General features: G+C 38.4%; 1 protein-coding gene and 1 non-coding gene across 9 annotated transcripts in view; both read right to left on the bottom strand.

Annotated features, from left to right (window-relative positions):
* Window positions 1-529: 529 nt before the first annotated feature.
* Window positions 530-17,960, bottom strand: part of CKAP5 (cytoskeleton associated protein 5) — a 51,408-nt gene continuing 33,977 nt past the window's right edge. For 4 of the 8 annotated variants that reach the window (XM_064424755.1, XM_064424756.1, XM_064424757.1 and 1 more), the window contains exons 26-46: window positions 17,292-17,430; window positions 16,491-16,579; window positions 15,561-15,671; window positions 15,157-15,279; window positions 14,352-14,501; window positions 13,761-13,964; window positions 12,964-13,099; window positions 11,996-12,189; window positions 9,691-9,863; window positions 9,457-9,480; window positions 8,416-8,589; window positions 7,850-7,970; window positions 6,983-7,162; window positions 6,364-6,551; window positions 5,895-5,970; window positions 4,912-5,100; window positions 4,667-4,801; window positions 4,316-4,399; window positions 4,063-4,222; window positions 2,281-2,435; window positions 530-1,258 (exon numbers count right to left, since the gene is read on the bottom strand). In XM_064424755.1, the coding sequence (XP_064280825.1) occupies window positions 1,004-1,258; window positions 2,281-2,435; window positions 4,063-4,222; window positions 4,316-4,399; window positions 4,667-4,801; window positions 4,912-5,100; window positions 5,895-5,970; window positions 6,364-6,551; window positions 6,983-7,162; window positions 7,850-7,970; window positions 8,416-8,589; window positions 9,457-9,480; window positions 9,691-9,863; window positions 11,996-12,189; window positions 12,964-13,099; window positions 13,761-13,964; window positions 14,352-14,501; window positions 15,157-15,279; window positions 15,561-15,671; window positions 16,491-16,579; window positions 17,292-17,430 (3,060 nt within the window). In that variant the 3' untranslated portion in view covers window positions 530-1,003. The remainder of the gene's footprint in view (window positions 1,259-2,280; window positions 2,436-4,062; window positions 4,223-4,315; window positions 4,400-4,666; window positions 4,802-4,911; window positions 5,101-5,894; window positions 5,971-6,363; window positions 6,552-6,982; window positions 7,163-7,849; window positions 7,971-8,415; window positions 8,590-9,456; window positions 9,481-9,690; window positions 9,864-11,995; window positions 12,190-12,963; window positions 13,100-13,760; window positions 13,965-14,351; window positions 14,502-15,156; window positions 15,280-15,560; window positions 15,672-16,490; window positions 16,580-17,291; window positions 17,431-17,960) is intronic. The other 4 variants (XM_064424759.1, XM_064424761.1, XM_064424760.1 and 1 more) reach the window with 4 other exon arrangements.
* On the bottom strand, window positions 7,692-7,802 carry LOC135304056 (small nucleolar RNA SNORD67). The gene has a single exon (XR_010365492.1). It is a non-coding gene; the product is annotated as a small nucleolar RNA SNORD67 (small nucleolar RNA).

Here is a 17,960-nt window from a genome sequence, read left to right on the forward strand (position 1 = left end):
CAACTTTTGCAGACTAGTTCTCTTAGATGTCTTAGTTACAAAATGGTAAGATCTGATGTTTAAGAGCAAAAAGAATGTAGTGAGCGAGGTTTACCTGAATGAGGAACACTGCTTAACCAGATGAGTTCAGGATAAATGAGTCCACTGACCATACACCACTGCTACTCTATTCCATATCAACAGCAGCAGGCTCCCTCAAAGAAAACTCCCTCAGATGGGACCACACAATCTGGGTAAAGGCATCACAAGGACTAGATAATTCAAAATAAACATTTCAGCAAATGAAAAAGTTTCAAGTTACAGAAACATTCCAAAAACAAAAAAGCAACTATATAAAAAAATGTACTACTGCTCATAGAGTGCCAAGTCTCAGGACTGCACCCACAGCTATTTCCACTCATCTTCCTTACAGTGTATCCAAACCCCAAGGTTCATGTCAGCTTAGTTCAGTTTCTAGATGCCCAGTCACTAACATTCAGAAATAGAGTGACCTCTAACCAGCAGTTGCTGTTGTTCCTATAGAGGCTGGTATAGTTAATGCAAACTTTATTTACAAAATACACTTAAATTAGTTACTTCATGCCATGTGTCCATACAGAATCAACAGTTCAAGGATTACATGGAGAAGAATTCACAAAATTAAAAGTGAAATCACTAGAAGTCTAAGTTAAGAACTAGGAAAAGATTTTAAAGACAACTTTACAAATAAAAACCCCAAGTCATGAGAAACTAGTCTGAGCAAGAGGATGGTTGTTTACAGGTCTGTACACTAAAACTAATACACAGACAGCCTTCTATAGTCAAAGAGATGCTCATTGAGAAGCAGATTATGTACAAATACTTGTGCCACAATGACTCAACCCCCCAAAATCCACAGTATTATACATAAACCAGTTTGTATACATTAGGCCTAAACGAGGCCATTTAACTATGAAGATTTCTAGTTTAGTAAACTAAAGCTGAAGACAGCCCCAAGCAACAGCGATACCGTCTCTTTGCAGCTCTATTTGCGACTGCTTTTTATTCTCTCCAATCTTTTTTTCAAGTCATCAATATTGGCCGCTGCAGAAGAGGGTGAAGCCAGGGTAGTTCCAATGCCAGAGGAATGAGTCTGATTGGAGTCCAGGTCCAGATGTTGGTACTGCTCCCGGGACTCACGCAGCTGGGAGAGCTTACTGTGAAGCATATCTGTAGAGGATGCAACTGTAGGGAGTGCTGGTTTAGAGAGCAGAGACGTCAGAGGGGGTCTGTCTTCCTGCTATGAGGGAGGAAAGTGAAGTGTTAAGACATGTAGTGGTGAAGGCCATATAAAAATGTACAAATCATAATCAATGGCTTTTCATCTCTACAAGCAATAAACACAGAGGAAAGGGAAAGAGCACTACAACACAAGTGGATCTGGAACAATAAAGTCAGTTGCTGTCAAAGTCAGAACCATGCAAAGCTAATTACAATGCTCAATCATCTGAGTAGTTAATGTTTAATTTTATGTCAACAGGACCACAAAGAAACTAATCTTTCAAGATCAAAAAATTCCCTGTAGACCAGAGTTTTACTGAGATAGACTGCCAAAGTCTTGAACAGCCTAAATTGTATTGTAACATAAGAGAAAAATCCCTGCCTATGTGCAACATCAGCAGACAATGACTTTTCTGGAAGAATGAGAAGAGGAAACTTTAACTGACTGGCAAGACTGAACCTGTCAAAGACTTAAAGTGTCAATTCACCATTCTACCTATTGACATTTCCATCTGAGTTACTTACCTTGTTATTATGACCTAGGAAACACTTCCCCTCCTCAGAGGTCTAAACTGATACTCAAATTTGTGTCAAAGGTTAAACCAGTGATGCATCTGAATCACTATTTCTAGAGTGAACATCACTTCTCACATAGCTGAATTCAAATTTTAGGAATTGGCACTAGATTCCTAGCATGCAGAACTGTAAGAAATTTTGGTCCACAGGTTTCCAGCACTAAGCTCATTCAGCATTCCTGGACATCAGTATCAATACACCCAAAATATATAAAACTTCAATTCAAAGTTTCATCAGCTCTTATGGTCATTTTAGAGCAGAAAGTCTAGGATTTCCAGATTCTTCATCTCTAAGGTTTTAATTTTTAGAGAACAGTTATTGTTTGAACTTTTTTGAGACTCAACTTCCCAGCAAGGAAATATAATCAGTTACAGGCCTGTAGAAACAACCTGCACATATCACCAGTGATGCAGACAGAATCAAGTGCCTCTCCAGGGGATTTACAAGTGTTGTCAAGTACAATACCTTTGCGTTGTCAAGGCCACAACGCTGCCTGAGGATTTTTAATCTTTCCAAGTAAACTGAAGGCCCCACTTCCTCCCCATTTGTGTTTCCTATGGATGAAGATACAGTGTGGGTAGACAGAGGAATGCATGTTCCTTCCATCTGAGAAGAAATTCCTGGACAATGAGGGGAAGGAAGGAGAAGAGTTAAAAATTTAAAACATCAGAAACACAAACCTCTTGGTCAGTTCCTTGAAATAAGATGCAATTGATGAAGAATTAACCAACCTATTATTTGCTAGTTATTTGCACTTGCTACTACAGATATATCTGGCCTTGCATTTCCTTCCAAAAGTGACAACTGAAAACCAAGGAAAAAAATGGAGAAATTTAAGCAGTGGCTGCATGCAGCTCTAGAAGTGCTGAAGGCAGCAGCTGAAGAGAACAGTGTGGGGAGAGGAAGATGCTGATGTGCATCAACAGTGACCATAACATCCAACAGGAGAACTGAGCAATTGGCAAGGTGGGAAATACTTGGAGTTGTCTTTTTCTAGTTCAGTCGTACTTTTGGGCTTACCACTGATTCTAACCCCTCTTTATCTGTCATTTGAGCAACTTGAAGCTTTTTACTCCAACTCAGTCTCAAAGAGTGATTTCTGGAATGCACATAACAAGGTTTTTAAAGCTTCCCTACCAAGAGACTAGAAAAGGAATTTACATGACAAAAAAACTTCTCCATTATAAAAAGAATTACAAATTTTAAGACTTAGCATGGACAAGGATTTGTTCTCACTAATTTACTACAAGGGTATTTAAAATAGATAAAAGGAGAATTAAGGTTAAGCATTTATACCCTGCTCTAAATAAAGCACTGCTGCAATATGGAACAGCATGTTTTACTACATCAGACTTAAAGTTAGGGAAGAAAAAAAAAAGACAACTGTGGCACATAAATTTGGTTTTGAAAACTGCTGAACTAATATTTCTCAGTTGTACAGACTTTCACGATGCAAGGTAGAATTTTCTGTCCTACATAGGTGGACACATTTAGGAAGTTCTGAAAGAATCTTGTATCATCCATCTTCCTAAATGAATCTACCATACAGGGATAGGAGAAGGAGCAGTAGCAGAAAAAAGGCTCAAGTTTCACAGGACACTATGAAACTAGTAAGAAATAAAGGTTAGCAGCAGTTTTGCTAGACTGTGTATCAGCTTTTACTATCAGCTAATTTGTCACATTCCTTCCCTACTATTTTATTAAATACTCCTTTGTATTTATCTGCAATGAAAAGACTAAGCAACAAACAGTTTTACAGTAATTCATCCAGTTCATCACAAATTCTGCAGAAACAGTTCATGTTATTTTAAATAAGTTTTCCAATTTGACAGAAAATAATACTATTAAAAAGCATCCTATATGTATTTTAGTAACAAGATAAAAGGAGAATCTGACAGCGGATGCTGCTGTTTTAAACCAGCTTTATACCTTGCAGAACCAATTCTTGATACCAGACACATGAAACGGGCTAATGTTCAACCCACACTACAGGATATGGATTAGAACAACGTTTGCTAAGCCCTTCAGATGTCTTCTACATTTAGCATGGTTCTAACTTCTGCTTTTCTAAACACAGAATGCACACTCCCTACAAATGCTGCCCTGTGAAGCAACTCAAGCAGCAAGAAAATACATGGCTTGCTTCAGCAATCCATAAACATATGCAAATACTAATTTCTACCAGGAGACCTGTAACTGTTCTATTTCTGCTTCCCACAAACCAATCAGTTTTGCTACAACACCTACCTGTGGAAGTAGCAATGCGTCCTTTCCCTTCCCGTTCTGTTTCTATCAGTCGGAGGCCTCTTTCCACATAGCTCTGGAAGAACTGTGAGGAATTTTTCAGGAAGGGCTCAATGTCTACATCAGAATATTTCTTTTTGTATTCATACAGTTCTGCCAGACCCTAGGAGAGAAAAGTTGCTATGTATTACTACAACTGCTGCATACACCATTCTAGTGTATCATGCCCTCTTTCTTGCAGGAAAGGGACACTCACCTCCTTGGTGTTCTCCTTTGAGCCAATCTTCTTAAATATTTCTGCCAAAATATCATTGACTTTGGCTTTTGAAGCCTTTTCCTCCTAAATAAATAAACAAAAGGAGACTTTAAGTGAATAAAACCAAAAAGAAATCAGACAACCCGTGACACCCTCAGACTTGCTAGCTGGATACAGAGCTTCCGAGATGAAGAAAACCTTGAAGTGATCAGGGCTCTATGTAGCCACTTTATACAAAAATGTGAGCAAGGACATCATGAAGCTGTAGGACTCCTGAGAAATGTTTAAAAGCTGTTTTAGATATGGCTAACTTTTAGTAGATCAGATGCAGTACACATCTTCTTTACTTACTATGTGAGAAGCTCCTTTTTCTGTATCCGTATCAGCTTTTCCAGTCTGCTCCATAGTGTGTTTCATTAGTCTACAAAGATGAGCTTCTAGCTCAGACTCATTTTTGTTGTCTATCATTGTTAAATGATCTAAGATCTAAAATGAGAAAAAAAGAGGAATTAAAAAAAAGGAAAAAAGAAAAGGAAATACTCTAAAGACTGCATGAACATGCAGTTAAAAAAAATGTGACTAGTGATTGCTCTGACCTTGGGCCCTTTCAGCTTGCACAGGGTGTGAAGCAGCGTCTTCAATGTCCTAATAGGAAACTCACTCTTACATTGCTTCAGCTTCTCTTTGGGAAAGACCTTCATGAAAATGTGGATATCGAGCAGAATCCGATCGAGATTGATGCCATTAATGGTTTCCGGAAGAAGACGCACCATTCTCCACAGACACTGGAATGAGAGGCCGACTTAGAGCAAGACAACTCAAGAAAGAAGCACTCGATTATATAAGAAGTTACACAACACTATCACTGAGCCACTTCACTCTGCTAGCACATCATACAGGCATGCACTGTGTCTGCTGCTCAAGCTGTATTTGCACTGGTACATACTTTCTCTTTGTTACTGGCTGTACAGTATCCAGATCTTTCTTTAGAGCTGATGCATAAGTAAGGTACTGACTTCTCTACCTATAACTGGAGACTGAATGCTTTGTATGAAGAAATTTCAGTGGATAATATATATATGCTATGTACACCTACACATAGCATAAGTTCTTTAGGTTTAACCTCATTACGAACACCTGAGCTGTCTTTAAATTTTACCACTTACAAAAGGGTGTTGTATGGTAGGAAAAGATCATGCTCATGCTTTAAATGCAGACTTTTGCCTGTTCACTCTGCCTGTCAATACAGATGACAGGATAGAAGTCAGCTCCAGCCTTGCACTGTTAGAATCCATAGTACAGTGTGGTGCTCAATCAAACAAGCCCAGCAGGTGACTGTATGCAGGACTGCACCTCTGCATGGAGTTTGTATTAGTGTACACAAGCTTCTGTAAATTATTAACAGCTGTTAAGCTCCCTCCTAAAGTCCCTATATGTGACATCTAGTAAGATCAGAATTATAGAAGTTGTAAGAAATATTTCAAGTAATTGACACTAATTTTTTTTAACTCCATCTGCTCTTTCAGGTAAGATGATTCAGAGAAACCACAAAAGTTCAAAATCTCTACTACAGGCTCACCTTCATGACAAGTTCTGAAAACTTAGGAGAGCTGGCTGTTGCTAGAAGACTGTCTTGAAGCAGGACAAGCAGAGCACTAGAAGGAATTAATTTATAAAGGTTACACAGAAAAAGTGTGATACATAAGAAAAAAATATACCAGCTCATCACAGAATAGCACACTAGAGACTGGGGTTAGTCCAGCAGATATGCAACAGCTCTTTCCTTCTATCTTTGTAGTATGTTACAAGAATTTAAGACAGTCTGCTGAACTTTAAAGCACAAAGAGCCATACTAAGGTGGCTTGTTTAGCTTGCCTCCAGCTGTGCAGTCAAATTCTGATCACAATCAGTGATAATTCTTTATTAGCTAGCTGAATGATTCTACAGACACCAGTCTTTTCTTACAAAATGACTAAAACTCAGCCATTCAAGGAACACAAGAGAACAGGTAAAGAAGAGCAGTTAATTGTGCACTTTTCATTACTTACCTCAAGATGTTGGTCTGGTCAGACTTCTCCAGAACTTTAACTACCAAGAGGTTGACTGATCGGATGACCTGCTCACCCTCCTCAAGATCTTCTACCCGAGAATCCAGCATTAATGTAATAAGACCATGCATTAGGTCTTTAAGAACACCAGTGGATGCCTCTCGAGCCAGACTCTCTATCTGAAATAGCTACAGATTGAAGAAAGTGTTAGTTTTCCCTGCACATAATCCTTTAGTATAGAGACTTCTCTAGACTACACTGTCAAACCATGACATCTCCCTGTTTCCCACAAAAGTAAAAACAGAACTATGAAGAAAGTTATTTCTACTGAGTGATTTCTGAAAATACTCAGGCTACCAACTCAGCACTCAAAAGGTAAGGAATATTAAAAACAGAGCTTAATAGAAGTCTTAGTGGCTGTATTTTGCAGAAGCAGAGACCTCCTTCCCTTCCCCACCTACACTCAAAAGATGCATCGATAAGCAGTTGGCAACAAACCTTTGTAAGAAAGACTCAGTAGTAAGCTAACCTAGGTACAGAACAGACATTCCATTCTTCCACAGAATGGAATGCACAGAAGTTATTTACTCTTCACCTTATCTTTAGAGTAAAGCCTTACCGTGATCATGCTCCCAATAATACAGCTGTAAAGTCTGACAATCTCATCTTTGTCCAGCTTCTCATCTGCCATGTGTGTATTGTAGATTAACCGGAGCTGCATAAATGTGGCTATTAGGAATTGGTCGATGTGGCCAGACATAGCTTCTGCTTTGTCCTCCTGTTTGAGTACCTCATCGATCTAAGATTTAAATACAAAGTGCTCTAGTAAAGTCAACATAATGCAAACAGTGCAAAATAACAATAAATACTTTTCTGTAGGAAAGGTTTTGCCCTGACCAATCTATTTGCCAAGGTCATTGTATTCTAAGCTTTCACCCCAAATCTGCAGCTAGAGAATTTGTATTGCTAATCCAAACTCAATCAATTACTGATATTTTAGAGAATGGCTATCCTATCACCTACACAAATGAAAACATCAACTGCTGCATTATAGATTCCGGAATTTTTAGTTTTATGAAATCTTCTGGACAAATAAAAACTTCTAAGTAGTTAAAGCCACTCTAAATCCATGCAAAAACTATGAGGCAAGACAATCCTTTTGCTAAGGATCTCTAAAGCAGTTCAAATTTAAAAGTCTCACTGACTAACTGGTTTTTACAAACTCGTAGCACAAATAATTTGACAAAACAAAAAATATAACACAGAAGCACTAATGAAAAAAGCATTAAGTTTATTCTACATTTTTCAAGTGGAATTTCTATTGCTAAAGCGAGTCAGATGGCCCCTGTGCACTTAGTTTTGTCATCAGGGAGATTCTGAGCAGAGTCCATGTCACCTGACATGATTGCTCCACCACAGTGCAACTCATCACCCTCGCAGGCAAAGTCTGGTACAGTGTGATTAGTTGCTACCTTAATTCACTTACCTGTGTCAGAGCCTGGATGCTTGTATTTATATCACCACTGGCCACTTGGGAAATTACAAAGTTGATAGTAGAAGCTGTGTTACTGTGCATGTCATCAAAATGCGGGGACACAGCACGAATTCTAAAGGATTGAAAAGAGGGTTCATTACTTTTTGAAGAGCTACTTTAATGCACACTTAACTGCTGTATTTCAATGATGAATTAGAGACAAGGTAAAAGGATTTCATTCTTCACTGAGGATTCTCAAGGAAGGAATCATTCCTTTTTACCATATCTATTGCACTATTTGTAAAGACACTGATGATGCATTTACAAACTCAATATCCCCTAACTATAAAAATGCCTAAGTAGAACTAATGTTTTTCATTAAAAATAACTGCTCTCCAGATTTCAGAAGAGTACAACAGACCTTTGTTTTGCCATTTCTTCAAATCAGGTGACATTACCCTTTTATGAAAACAAGTCTGAACGTAGAAACTAGTGCTATCAATTCACACTTTCTCAAAATAATAATTAATTTTTAGGCAGCCCTGCCAATTTCACTTAGGAGGTAAAACTAAACTCACTTGGGCTCAGGAATCAAGACTGGCTCAAAGATGTCATCTAGTTTGTGCTGTACAAGTGCTGGCATCTCACATCTGACGGTTCCATTGTCATTTTCAATTTCATCAAGATCCAGCTGAAATTCCCGTGGAACTGTATGTGTTGTTTCTGAGTGGCTGCCCATGTTGCGATTTTGGCTACAGAAACCAGGAGAGAGTTTTAGTTTAAGAGGCAAGAATATTAGCAACAGCGTTCACTGGTAGCCCTAAAGCTCTCATACTAACACAGGTTTTGCAGTTTTCAAGCCCCTTAACTCCCTCTGCCTTTCCCCATGTCCTCAGTAAAACAAACTTCTGTAGGCCAGAAGAGCAGCTGCTACTTACTTGCCCTCCTAGTTTCTCTTGTAAACCACAAGATGCCCCATCCAGTGCCAGGTATGAATGGTTTGGGATAACTAGCACAGTTTACAGTACTAGCAAAGAATAGAACTTTAAGTTTGAGTGGCTTTTTTTGCCTTTTTTTAATAATGGACAGGATGCACATGTACGGAGCAACCTCACAAGCTCCTCTGAATCTAAGACTCACAGCATCCCCACATGACCTATGCTGCATATCAGATTTTTCAAGGAAATATCTGAATACATACTTCTTAGCACAGACTTTAATTCTTAAATAATGAGCAGGTGGCAAGGAATAGTTTCTGAACTTTTTGTTTTGGGTACTGTTGCCCCAGGCTGTACAACTCACACATGCTTATCTATTTCTGTGCTTAATGTCTAACACAACTAGAACATGGTTGCACAAATACCAAGTTTAGTGCAACACATTGGAAGTTCTCCCAATATTTTGAACAGCTGCTTAATGTGGAAGTGCCATGTCTGTCTGCAGCCTGATCTACAGTCACCTTGACAGAAACCTGTTTTCTTTCTTTTCCTTAATTCAGAGACCTGTAAATAACCTAGAACTAGCCATGGCAAACCCATCACCCTCAGGAAGGGATGGCTAGGATAGAAATGGAAAGATACAAGAGCCTTGCTACCAAGGAGTTAGTGGGCAGTACTTACATCCTATAAGTGCGATACATAATTCTGTCCATGGAGAAGCAGTGAAAAAAGGCACAAGACCATTTAGAAAGATTTCAAGACAGACAAGACAAAAAAATTTCAGACATTTAGATTTATATTATTTGGCCATTTTTCACAACATGCGAAGATGATGATACAAGAACTAAAATGGCATTGTCTGACATATTAGCACACAAACGACGCAGGTAGAGACCATAATGCAACATTACATACTTCAGTTTGGAGGACATGTCCTCAGCTTGCCCCTTGCGCATCATGCTGGCATGGGCACTGATGTTCTGAGTACGCTGGGGTTTCTCCTCTGCCTGTCTCACTGGAGCAGAAGAGGGTCTCTTGGCTGATCGCTTTATTCTTTCCTCCAGCATGCTCATGTCTTTCTCTGAAAGCTGTAACACACAATGTTTTCACTCATCCTGAGTTGTATGAGTTTTAGAAATCTCAGTCACCCACAGGATTCACACGATACTTATCAGTGCAGACTGAAGTCCTCTAATATGAAGGTAGGAGCTGTCAATGCTACCTCCTAGCAGCAAACTCACCAGAACACTCTGGACTGTCAGGTGCTACTTCAAGAGATAATTAAACCATGTTGACAAGCTGTAATACAGAATACACCTATTTCTAGCCCACATAACTTTCAAGAAACAATCTTGAATTCAAACTATGGTACTATCCCATGTTCTTAATTATTGCATATGTTGCTGCAAAAACCCCAAACAAAAAAAGCCCCATCCACCTTTCTATATCCCCTATTAGCAGACCAGGCAGTGCTTGAACACTCTGGATCCTGCCACAAAAGCCAGAGTTCTTCTGACAATTGTACTGTTCAATGTACTCATAATTCAATATGAACACCAGATCAGGCAACTTAATACTCCAACTCAGGTAGTGAAAAGATTCACATTTACCTGCTCATCTACCACACCGAAAACTACCAATAACTTTATTTCAACAAAAGTAGGCTTTACAATTTCATGAGAAGTACTTTCCAGCATCCCTGTGATTTAGAAACCTTCCTGAGAACCCATAGATGGATCACACTGAAGCTCAGGAAGTCATGGTCAGAAAGAGCTGAATTGTTCAGGTGCTAGAGTTTTTCCTTTACCTTGAAAATTCAAAAGCAAACTGACTATATAAAACTGAGGCAGAAGCAGATTGCACTCTGAACAATAGTTAAATAGGATGGAAATCTAAGATGTTAATGAAAATGCAACATTATCTCTCATGGGAATAGTTACCAGAGAAAGTAAGAGTCACATTAAATTTCAACTTTTCAAGAAGCTGGAAATATTAAAAAAAAAAAGCAGGGCAGCTTTGTCATATTCCATGAAGCACCCATCCAACAGCTTGTATGCCCTATGGCATATGACACAACACAAAATAGCTGCAAAGGCATTAAAATATCTATCATATTCCCATCAGTTTTAATGCTGCTAGAAACATTACCAAGGCCAAATCCAAACAGAACTGTAAAAAATTATCTAACTGATCTTGATTCACATTGGAATTCAGAGTACTTAATCTGATATGCACAGTAACTATAAACACAGTGAACTACCTTTCCATTGCTGGACACTGGAAACTGAGTTCTGCCATCTTTAATTTTTACTGCATTTTAGATAATAATGGTTATAATTTTCAGAGAGCAAAACAGCAGCAATATAAAGTGGCATAGTACTGACACTTGAAATAAAATGTAGTAAGATGAAGCAAGTAACAAAACTCACCAGATTTCAATTGCAAAGCAAGTGGATAAAAAAAAAAGCTGAGAACTTATTGGAGCCCCAACAACTAGCCTTTTCTGGCCAAATAAGTTATCCAAATACTCTGAATCAGATGTGTTACTTGTACAATTGACTATAACGGAAGTAACTCTTTATAAACAATTTAATTCCCATGAAGGTCAGTCATTTTTTTTTATTCATACACCTCTCTTACTGGAAACAGGCTGAGAGTTGGGGTAGAGAGCATACTGAAGAGAAGGCTCTGGGGAGACCTCACTGCACTCTTCCAGTATCTAAAAGGGGCCTACAAGGAAGCTGGAGAGGGACTTCTAATAAGAGCACACAGTGATAGAAAAGTGATAATTACTTTAAAATAAAAGAAGATCAATTTAGATTTGATTAGAAACTCTTGATTGTGAGAGTGGCTGAGGCAATGAAACAGCATATCCTGTTCCTGGAAGTGTTCAAGTGTCTCTGGCCACACTGGGGAGTTTGGATCTAAATTTTTTTCCAACCATTCCATGATTTCATATATTATACAACCTGGGATTAACCAAATAGCCATCAGAGGATCCATGATGTATTAAGTTATTTTCAAAACTACAAAATGCTCTTGTTACCAACAGCAAGATGTACCATGACCAATCACAAGCAAAACAGTGCTAGTCCCCTTCAGAAGCGTAAGGACAAAGAAAAAACAAACCACCAAACCCCAAACAAACAATCCCACAAACTAAACCAAGCACAGCATGCTAACCCAAATCCCCCATAAACTTATTTGCAGTTATACTGACATTTCCAATCAGCTTGAACACTTGGTCCCCATGGACGTTGTAGACAGTCACGATGGTGTTCAGTGCAGCGTTGCGCACGGTGTTGTCCCGGTCACCGATGTGGGTTGCCATTTCTTTTAAGGCTTTCCCTGGAGTTGGCTGGCATACATTCATGCCATATGATTCAACCAGACATCCAAGCTCTTCCAAGCATTCTAAAGAAAGATAACATATGAACATTTAACTTTAAAGCTGCTGGGAAGAGAGCCCTCCCAATTCCTGTGTTGCTTGCACAGCTTGAACATTCACTGTAGAGAACTGCCAATCAAAGCTGATGATAGATATACTCCAGGGGATTTACGGGATCAATAGTAAGCTACAGCAGACTACTTCACAGATAAAAGCTGTCAGTCACCCTTCTACACATCAAGTATTTCCCATAACCATGTATGAGCAATGCTACAGTTAACATCACATTCACGTAAACAGTTGTGAGCTTGCAATACTACATTATGTATAGAATTTCACTTCCTGCTTATATCAGGATAAAATATTCTCGAAGTGATCAGGAAGTTGTTTGAACTACAAATGCCACATCTTTATGACAGACATTACTTGTGATGAGACAGATGTAGAGTGTAGAGACAGTTCTTGCTCAGATGAACTGATTCCCTTGGTAAGGAAATAGTACTGTTACCATTCTCACCAGCACTGTTTCACTAAAAAAACAAGCCTACTCAAGGGACTCATAATACCCATAGCAACTTAACTGATTACTGGTCTTTGTAAGGTACAAAGACACCAAAAAATAAAAAGCAATATGATACTACTTGAAAATCTCATCCTTTAAACCCTTAAAAACATCTGTATAAAATGCCATGTGCATGCAAATCTCACATCCCACCCAACATTCTTATACTGGGTTTTTTTGCAAACCAAAGCAATTTCAAGTACTTTGCACATGTGCAGTTCAACAGGCCATTTCCCACCTGCACGTTGTTTGGAGTTTTTTGATTTAGTCCCCTCCATGATAAAAAGGAACATCTTGCTGGCTGGATAGATGAGACACATTCTGTTCAGAATGGCACGCACATCCTTACGGATGACATCTTTCGGTTCTCCCACCTAATGGAAAATTAATGTAAAAAAAAGAGAGGAAGAAATACAGAATATTTTATACAGTCTCATGATACTTTCAACTGTTCTAAATAGTCTTAGGAAAGCCAGAATATTCTCAAGGCAAAATCCCTTTTTTGTCAATGGCTTTTAAGGGAAATAGGCAATATAACAGTGACAAAAGACAACATCATTGAGTGAAACTGTTAAACCAACACCGCCAAGTCTACCACTAAACCATGTCTCCAAGTGTCACATTTACATGCCTTCTAAAGACTTCCAGGGATGGAGACTAAACCTCTTCCCTGGGCAGCACATTTCAGTGATTCACAACCCATCTAGGAAAGAAATTTTTCCAAATATCCAATGTAAGCCTCCCCTAGAACAACTTGTGTCCTTTTGCTCCCATTCTATTCAGTTGTTACTTGACAAGACAACATCAACTTCCCCCTCACTACAGCCTCCTTTCAGGTAGTTATGAAGAGCACCAAGACCTGCCCTGAGCCTCCTTTTCTCCAGGTTAAATAAACATGTCCTGTTGAATCTCACACAAACCACCAACTGGACTTAACTCCACAATACAATTACAATGAACATATTGCAGTGTTTGATGGTATCCAGCCATAATCCTCAAGAAAAATAACATTAATTTCTGAAAAACAAATTGTACCTTTAGGATAAGATATGGGATGAAAGAGGATGCTTCATTTTCAGTGAGGTGATACTCTTCTTGACTCAGCAAATTAAAAAGCAATTTAAGGTATTCAAGTGCTTTCATCAAAACACTTGTGTTGGTATCGAAGAACCGCAGGGTAAGCCATTTTAGGATCAAATCCAGGCAGCTGATGACTCCATCTTTTTCACTCTCCAAGTGCTTGAAGGCAGTTAAAAAAAAAGTTACGTAAATGAAACACATATATACACCGTTCAACAAGAAAATAAGCTCAGCTATGTCTGATAAGAATCTATATTTAATGGTATATTCTTAGAACAATACATACTCACTTTTAAATTACATGGCTTTCTAAAATTCTAAGAGAAGTCTCTGGTGAGGAAATTTTCCCTTCTCCTGAGAAACAGTATTAATACCAACTTCATCATACCTCTGAAAATGATTTCTACGTATGTTTAGGTTTCAACTACACCAAACAACGACCCCAGGCTCCTCAGAGAATTTCTATTTTATTTTAATTCAAGCAGTATCTTTCATAGCAAAGAGTAATTCTGTCAGCCTCATCTTCTACCACAGATCCAAACTCACCTCAATCATAACAGTCAGTGCTTTGTTGTGGTGCTGGAAGTCTGCATGAAACATCTCATCCTGTAGCCATTTGGCCACACAAGTGGACATCTGAGTTTTCAGCTGTTCAATGTATTCATCACGAGGAGTAGTGAAATTCCACTTTAACACCTGTAAAAGGCAGCATTTAGAACTCACAGCAAGCAATACCTTTTCTTCCTCATACATGCTGCTGATGAACATCTTTTAAATCTGCTTTAGAATCTGTTTTCAAAGCCTTCTTATTGCCAATAATGAAAAATCAGTGTTGTTTGCCCCTTTTTTTGACATGACAAGTTCTCTACATATGAGCTGATTATCCTTATGCTATTATCTTAATAATTATCACTTAAAAGTCATTGTTTTTAAGCTCCAGACAGGCCTACTTACTACCAAGTTACAAATAACATTCACCTTTTCAGTAACAGAAATTTCCTTACAAATTGCTAAGTGGGGCTGCTCAAAATAAGTATATTAAAGCATTTGCAATGTACCCTAGAACTCTGACATTGTACCTGAAAAGAACTGACTAAGCGTAATGATACTTCACAATTTGAAAAAATGTAAAAAGGCCTTAGGTTTTTATAACAGTGTATAAATGCACAAAATCTGAAAATCAGAAAAGAAACACCACAATTGATGTACCAAGTTAAACTCAAGAATCAGACTCCAAGAGATGGACAGTGGCTAACACATGCCACAGCATGTTAAATTCTAAATTAAAAACTAAAGAATGGGTTAAAAGCCTCCACTTCAAAACTTGTGAACACTTTCTGATTTTTCTCACCTTCAGAGCTTTCTCTTCTCTCATCCTCTGTTCCTTCCCATTTGGGACAATGATGAAAATAGGGCCTGATTTATCATCCTCTTCCTTCAGACTAGGCTTGCTTAGCACCTTCTTTCCCTGTACCTGAGAGAAGCAAGGTATTAGCAGGCAACACAAGCCATACATATGCCTCAGTCCCAGCAACTGCAAGCATTAGATACTTGCCACCCTCATGCTGCATATGTGTTCAAGAGCCAAAGAGAGGCTGAAAGAAAAATGTTGATTTAAAAGTTTAAAAGTGTGTGCTCAGCTGCTGTGGAAGCAATACCCATGACAGTGTGCACAGTAGTACCCTGTGAATTGACACACCACTCTCAACCAGTGTGCTAGTCACCCACACACATCCCTAAAACCCAAGGTGGTACCTGTTTGATAGACTGGCTCTTTGTCACACTTGAACTGCCCTTGCTGAGCCTTGTATTAGCTTTGGACAGGCAGGCATTACCCTTGGACATATTGCTATTAACATCTGACTGCTGGAAAAAAGCCATAGAAAAGTCTTTGCTGAGAATGTGTTAGAAGGTTTAGAATGGAAACTCTTAAGAATAAACAGCTGTCTGAAAACAAAGGTCTTCACTCTACCAGCAGAGTTCTGGCAGAACACGGCATTGACTTCAGCACACCTACAATGTCCTTCAAGGTTTGTTCTGCTCATTCTTAGCATGAATATGGACCTACATCAAATGTTCTTGTTACAGCACTACTTCAGACAATGGAGACAATGGGACTGTAGAACAATTTGGGTTATTTTTAGTTATATATAGGACAAATTTTATTATTAACAACAAAAAAAAATTACTGTAACACAAAACAACAGAAAAACCTAACCAAAAATTGACTGTAATCAGTTGAGATTATGATGTTTTTAAGCATATTCCTTCCCTTTTTGCACTTTGATTGAGAACTTCTTACCCATCATACTTTAAGGCAGAGATTAATTTCTTTTGATACATGGGTTCAAAATTAACATTCAAGTGTAACATTGGACCTGGATTAGTAAGAATGAATTTTCAATAGCACAAAATCAAAGAGGTCAGGAAAATTTAGAACAGACTGAGTTTCTCATAAGACTGTTTTTTGACAGTACAGACTTTAGTAATTAAATAGGTAATGACAAAAGCAGTGATCAGGTAAATGATATGGGAATGTCTGTCATTTCAGAGTTCAGACAAACATGAAGATTTTTATTAAAAGCTGTCCATAGCAAGGACTACACTCTTCTACCTACAACACATTAACAAACCACAGCTACGAACTTAATAAAACTGATTTTACACAAAAGGCAATCAACATACCTTAGTTTTAGAGGAGAGCCCTCCTGCTTTGGCTTTTTTGAGATCAGGCTTGGATTCCACAGTATTAGACCCTAAATCATCAGCAAATGCTGGAGAAACAGACCATTTCAAATTATCTAGAAGCCCATTTTAGGTTATCAGTTTTCTCTTCTTAGGACATAAGAAAAATGTTTGTGATACATTATGCTTAACCACACATATGTCTGAGGCTTTTAGACCCACTCAAGTAGTCCCTTAAATTCCATGTTAGCATACAAAGTCTTCCTAATTAAGATTATGGTACTTAGCCAATTTTTCAAAACAATTAAAAATGCAGACATATATACTATGCAGGCTAATGTCTAGAGCTGTAGCTGAACCTGGCTTGAGTAAGCTAGCCCCAGCAGTTTGACTTTTCAAATCAATTGTCCCCTAATCCCATCACAGAAGCATTCTGGCAGTCCCACAGCGAACTACACCAAGGAAATAGTCCAGATAATGATGAATAATGTGAAAACATTAAAAAAAATTGTATTAAAATTAGATTAATATTAGAAAAAAAATCTCCCCCTTTAGCCCAGCTTGCTTTTAGCTTCAATAGCAAGTAGATATTTTCAAGTTTTCAAATAGAAGCTGACAGATGGTTGTGTGGAAAGGAAACACCCTCCTACACTGGAAGCTGATTCAAATGCAAGAAAGACCAGAACCCTAACTATGCTAAATACCTCTTCTCCATATAAGTATGTTTATTCCTCTGGCATGTCAAAAAGCTTCAAAACCCACCATTTTCTCAGTCATTTCCCAAAATGTCAGAGAGGTTACCTGATGCAGGTTGGAATTTGGCTGAAGCTGCTCCTCCTCCTACTACTCTGGAAGATGCTTTAGCAGGAGGAGCTGGCTTGGCTGGCATGTTGGCTTTGGCTTTCTCCAGCATGGCCAGTACCTGGTCTTTGGAAGTTGGCTAGAGAACAAAGTGCAAAAAAGAAGTGATAGATTTAATAATGTCTATCACTAATCTTTCCAATATGTGCTACAGACAACAAAACCAAAATTAGTTTGAAACAATCCATGCTCTGTTAAGCATCTTGGAGGATGGTCATCTTAACACATAATTGTTCTCAGATACTTTTTTTCTAAGTTAAAACATCTTTCCTTAAAGTTTCTTCTGCAAGATCTATGGGAAATATGTAAACTCACTCTAGGTGAGTGGTCTTTGGACATCAGTGGAGTGCCTAGTCACCCCCACTCAGGGGTCCACAAGCCAAACCAAACTGCTAGACATCATGTTAAAATATGAGTAGAAAGGCAGAGTGGGACAGGAACTGGTATGGAAGCTATCTGCAAGTAGATTTTTTTCGGAAGAATATCAGAGTGAATAAATAGCAAACTCTTGAAGTAATAAGCTTGTAATGGCAGTAATCATTTCTGAAGCAGAGAAACCTCTAGCTCACAGCTCCTGATACTATTTTCAGTCTCCCTGAGAATACTCAA

This window comes from Passer domesticus, chromosome 6 (assembly GCF_036417665.1).
Source record: "Passer domesticus isolate bPasDom1 chromosome 6, bPasDom1.hap1, whole genome shotgun sequence".
Lineage (NCBI taxonomy): Eukaryota > Metazoa > Chordata > Aves > Passeriformes > Passeridae > Passer > Passer domesticus.